We start from the raw sequence: 5,572 nt of genomic DNA, 5'->3' as shown, positions 1-5,572 counted from the left end.
TGTACTCTGTGATACCCGCATTGTAGACAGACGCTTTACCATCTGAGCCACCAGGGAAGTCCTGATAGATTCCTAGGATTGCTAAATCTAAGAGCAAATGCATATTTAATATTGTTAGATATTGCCAAGTTGATACCCATTAAGATTATATCATTTTGCATTTCGTGAGTAATGGGGGAGCCTCACTTTCTATATCTCACCATCAGAGTATGCTGTCAACTTCTGGATTTTGCCAATCTGATAGGGGAGAAATATTATCTCAGGGTAATTTTAACAAGCACTTCCCTTATTAACAAGCATTTCCTTCAATCTTATGAAATAGGTTGAGCATCTTTGCCATTTGCATTTTTTTCTACTATGCCTGTATATTTTTCTTATTTTAAAAATCAGGAACACTTCATATATTAGACGTATTAGCCTTCTGTGATGCAAGCTATAATACCTTTTCCCCATTTGTCAATTTGTCTTTTGAAAATGTATGGTTCTCTCTCTGTATGTCTCTTTATTTCTCTAATTTATCTCCCACAAAGCATGTTTATGTCTTTTCAGTGAAAGTTATCAGTTTTTTTCTTCTACTTCTTCTGATTTGTGAAATTATGAATGTTTACCCCACTCCCAGGCTATAAAGAAATGCTCTCAGATTTTCTTCTAGTATTTGTGTTTTCATTTTTCATACTTAGATCTGTTATTCATTTACCATTTATTCCAGCTTATCAAAAGAATGAATCTCATGTTGCTTTTTTCCATATGGTCTCAATACCATTTGTTAAAAGTTTTTTCCCCACTGATTTGAAATACAACCTTTTCTTGTATGCCAAATTTCCTTTTGCACCTAGGTCTATTTCTGGATTTCTATTCAGTGCTAGTTGTCTATCTGTTCATGTGTCACTTCTATGCTGTTTTAATTATAGCATTTAGTTATAACATTTTAATATCTTTGAGGGCTCGACTCTACTTTTCTCTTAAGGAATTTTACTAGCAATTTTTGCTTGTTTATTCTTTCCTTTTGGAAGAATTATCTTTGCATAATAAATTTGTTCAACCCTACAAAATAAACAATCAAAACCCAATGATAATTTCCACTGAGATCATGACTAGTAAGTACATCACTTACTTGACAGAGAATTGACAACTTTACAAACTGAATCTTCCAATCCAAAAGCGAGATGGATCTATTTGTTCCAGTCCCCTTTTGTGTCTTTCATCGATTTTGCTCATAGAGGTTTGGCACATGTCTTTTAGATCTACAGTAGATATTTTGTTTTACTTTTGCTATTTTAAATGTATCTTCTCTTTCATTATATCTTCTGATTGCTTAGCATATACATGAAGGCTACTGATTTCTACATGTTGTTGTTTGTGATAGTTTCTCCTTCAATCCTTTTGGGTGTCCCAACTAAACAATTGTCTACAAAGAGAGATAGGGCTTTTGTTTGTTGCTGCGAAACATTAATGTTTCCATTTGGTCTAAGGCTTAAGAGAAGATTCCAGGGTGGTTAAAGAGCTGCCTAGTGGCTATAGATACAGGATCAGGCTGAAGCTCTGACGTCAGGTGGGGAGCAGAGAGATTCCTCAAAGGCTGCTGGGCTCTGGTGACTCCTGGTCCTTCTGGAAGTTAAGACTTTTCAAGAGATACTCTCCCAGCCCAGACTAGGGCTGGACAGCCTGCAGAAATAAGTCAATTAGTGGTCCAACTTCTTGATGATGAGCTTCACTTGTTCATCCAGGAAATGGTTCTCTGGGAGGTCACAGAGATGGGGTGGGGGATGTATGGACCAAGCCCAAGGCATGCAAATCCCCACAAGCCTAGTTCAAGTTCTTCTCCAGGGCCATAGACTCTTCCATGGTGTCCAGGGTTTTACACCTTTCATCTTGAGACAGCTTTTGCAGGTCCTGAAGAGGGTGTAGTCATTGCGCTAATTTTCCCTCTTCAAGAGGCATGAGGTACTCTGGGGCTTCTTCTGGTCAACACTTGAAAGAAGGATCTTCTACCTTCTAGAGCCACATCCTTGTGGTCAGAATAGAAGTCCAGAAAGAAGTGGGTATAGGAGGCCAGCAGATGCAGGCTGACCAGGCCATTGAAATGGCCTCCATCTCAGTGGAATAATCCTGATGAATCTTGGAGCTCCTGGTTGGTGGGCAATAAGGGGCTAACCTCAGGGTTGGTTGGTTCCAGAGGCAGGGAATGGCCAAGAAGGTGGTCTAGGACTTGTGGCTGGAGAGGAGGTTGCAGGGTGGTCAGAGTATGAAGCCCTAGGTCTGTTCCTTCCAAACACTGTTGAAACAAGAGACAGATCGATGGGACCACTGGCCATGCTGCTAAATAGAGATCATTTTATCTCTTTCTTTTCAATATTATATTTCTTATGTAATATGCTTGCCCTTGTATAATTTGTGTTGACTAATACAGCCGAAATGATGTTAAACCATAATAGAGATAGTAACACTGTTTCTAATTTCAATATTTCTACACTAATAAGATAAGATGCTAAATACTGGGTTCAGTTCAGTTCAGTTCAGTCGCTCAGTCATGTCCGACTCTTTGTGACCCCATGAATTGCAGCCTGCCAGGCCTCCCTGTCCATCACCAACTCCCGGACTTCACTCATACTCACATCCATCAAGTCGGTGATGCCATCCAGCCATCTCATCCTCTGTCATCCCCTTCTCCTCCTGCCCCCAATCCCTCCCAGCATCAGAGTCTTTTCCAATGAGTCAACTCTTCACATGAGGTGGCCAAAGTACTGGAGTTTCAGCTTTAGCTTCATTCCTTCCAAAGAACACCCAGGACTGATCTCCTTTAGAATGGACTGGTTGAATCTCCTTGCAGTCCAAGGGACTCTCAAGAGTCTTCTTCAACACCACAGTTCAAAAGCATCAATTCTTTGGCACTCAGCTTTCTTCACAGTCCAACTCTCACATCCATACATGACTACTGGAAAAACTGTAGCCTTGACTAGACGGACCTTTGTTGACAAAATAATGTCTCTGCTTTTTAATAAGCTATCTAAGTTGCTCATAACTTTCCTTCCAAGGAGTAAGCATCTTTTAATTTCATGGCTGCAGTCACCATCTGCAGTGATTTTGGAGCCCCCAAAAATAAAGTCTGACACTGTTTCCACTGTTTCCCCATCTATTTGCCATGAAGTGATGGGACCAGATGCCATGATCTTCATTTTCTGAATGTTGAGCTTTAAGCCAACTTTTTCACTCTCCTCTTTCACTTTCATCAAGAGGCTTTTTAGTTCCTCTTCACTTTCTGCCCTAAGGGTGGTGTCATCTGCATATCTGAGGTTATTGATACTTCTCCTGGCCATCTTGATTCCATCTTGTGCTTCTTCCAGCCCAGCGTTTCTCATGATGTACTCAAATAGAAGTTAAATAAGCAGTACTTAATAAATACTGGGTAGCTGTATATAAAATCAAGTTTGAATTGTGTCAAGTGCCTTTTTTACTTTATCTTGTGGGTTCCCCTGAAAACAGACAAAGGAGTCTGTGTAAAAAGCTTTTGGGAGGGCAATCCCAGGGGAAGAGAGTGAGGAATAAGAGTGAGTGAAATTGATGGACTTCCTTGGTTGTCCAGTGGTTAAGAATCTGCCTGCAAGTTCAGGGGACATAGGTTTGATCCCTGCCTCGAGAAAATTCCATATGCCCCCAGACAACTAAGCCTGTGAGTCATGACTACTGAAGCCCCCACTCTCTAGAACCCAAGCTCTGCAAGAAGAGAAGCCACCACAATGAGAAGCTACTCTGCAACACAGGGTAGCCCCTGCTCCCTGTAACCAGAGAAAGTCTTCATGCAGCAACAAAGATCCAGCACAGCCAAAAATAAATAAATACTTTTAAGTTTAAATATTCACCTGTAGTTTATTTTGGTTTTATAAATAAACAATCTTATCCATAAACAAGAGGATTTAAAATTTTTTTTTTAATTTTAATTGAAAGCTAATTACTTTACAATATTGCAGTGGTTTTTGCCATACATTGACATGAATCAGCCATGGGTGTACATGTGTTCCCCATCCTGACCCTCCCTCCTACCTCCCTCCCCATCCCATCCCTCAGGGTCATCCCAGTGCCCCGGCCCTGAGCGCCCTGTCTCATGCATTGAAGCTGGACTGGCAATCTATTTCACATACGATATGGGAAGGCAGGTGAAGTCTTCATTCATAAGGACAAGGGCTTTGGCTTTATCCGCTTGGAAACACGAACCCTAGCGGAGATTGCCAAAGTAGAACTGGACAACATGCCACTCCGTGGAAAGCAGCTGCATGTGCGCTTTGCCTGCCACAGTGCATCCCTTACAGTCCGAAACCTTCCTCAGTATGTGTCCAGTGAACTGCTGGAGGAGGCCTTTTCTGTGTTCGGCCGGGTGGAGAGGGCTGTAGTCATTGTGGATGATCGAGGCAGGCCCTCAGGAAAAGGCATTGTTGAATTCTCAGGGAAGCCAGCTGCTTGGAAAGCTCTGGACAGATGCAGTGAAGGCTCCTTCCTGCTAACCACATTTCCGCGACCTGTGACTGTGGAGCCCATGGACCAGTTAGATGATGAAGAGGGACTCCCAGAGAAGCTGGTTATAAAGAATCAGCAGTTTCACGAAGAACGAGAACAGCCAGCCAGATTCACACGGCCTGGCTCCTTTGAGTGTGAGCAGGCCAGGCGCTGGAAGGCACTTACTGAGATGGAAAAGCAGCAGCAGGACCAAGTGGACCGAGACATCAAGGAAGCTCGTGAGAAGCTGGAGATGGAGATGGAGGCTGCTCGCCAGGAGCACCAGGTCATGCTCATGAGGCAGGATTGGATGAGGTGTCAAGAAGAACTTCGGAGGATGGAAGAGCTGCACAATCAAGTGCAAAAACGAAAGCAGCTGGAGCTCAGGCAGGAGGAGGAGCGCAGGCGCCGTGAGGAAGAGATGCGGCGGCAACAAGAAGAAACGACGCAACAACAGCAGGAAGGATTAAAGGGAACCTTCCCTGATGCGAGAGAGCAAGAGATACGGATGGGTCAGATGGCTATGGGAGGTGATATGGGCATAAACAACAGAGGCGCCATGCCCCCTGCTCCTGTGCCAGCTGGTACCCCAGCTCCTCCAGGACCAGCCACTATGATGCCAGGTGGAACCTTAGGGTTGACCCCACCAACAACTGAACGCTTTGGCCAAGGTGCTACAATGGAAAAAATTGGGGCATTTGGTGGAACCCCTCCTGCGCTCAACTGTGCAGCTCCTGGAGCTGAATTTGCTCCAAACAAACGTCGCCGATACTAATAAAATTGCAGTGTCTAGTTTCCCAAAACCCTTAAAAGAAAGACCCTTTTTGGACTTAGCCGAATTCTACTCTGGAAAAGTGTTAGGGATTCCTCCAATAGTTTAGGTCTTCCCTGCCTCTAGTACTCTAGGGAGTATGTTGGAGGCAGAGGGTAAGGGAGGGGTGATATTTAACAAATCAGTTCTATGTGGTCTATCCTTTCACTAATCAATTCTGTGTGGTGCATTCCTAAAATCTCATGTGATTGTTGAGAGCCTGCGAGGGCCAGGGAGCCATGGCAAAATGGATCCAGTTAGAGCCCCCAT

At 43.5% G+C, this 5,572-nt stretch overlaps 1 protein-coding gene across 1 annotated transcript; it reads left to right on the top strand.

The window, feature by feature from the left end:
- Window positions 1-4,135: 4,135 nt before the first annotated feature.
- LOC128055702 (non-POU domain-containing octamer-binding protein-like) lies at window positions 4,136-5,266 on the top strand (the record flags this gene model as incomplete). Its single annotated transcript, XM_052648253.1, has 1 exon — window positions 4,136-5,266. A coding segment is annotated over one exon (1,131 nt), but the record flags the coding sequence as incomplete, so codon positions are not given.
- Window positions 5,267-5,572: the final 306 nt, after the last annotated feature.

Source organism: Budorcas taxicolor, chromosome 11, assembly GCF_023091745.1.
Source record: "Budorcas taxicolor isolate Tak-1 chromosome 11, Takin1.1, whole genome shotgun sequence".
In the NCBI taxonomy this organism is placed as follows: domain Eukaryota; kingdom Metazoa; phylum Chordata; class Mammalia; order Artiodactyla; family Bovidae; genus Budorcas; species Budorcas taxicolor.
This window is presented reverse-complemented; position numbering and strand designations above follow the sequence as displayed.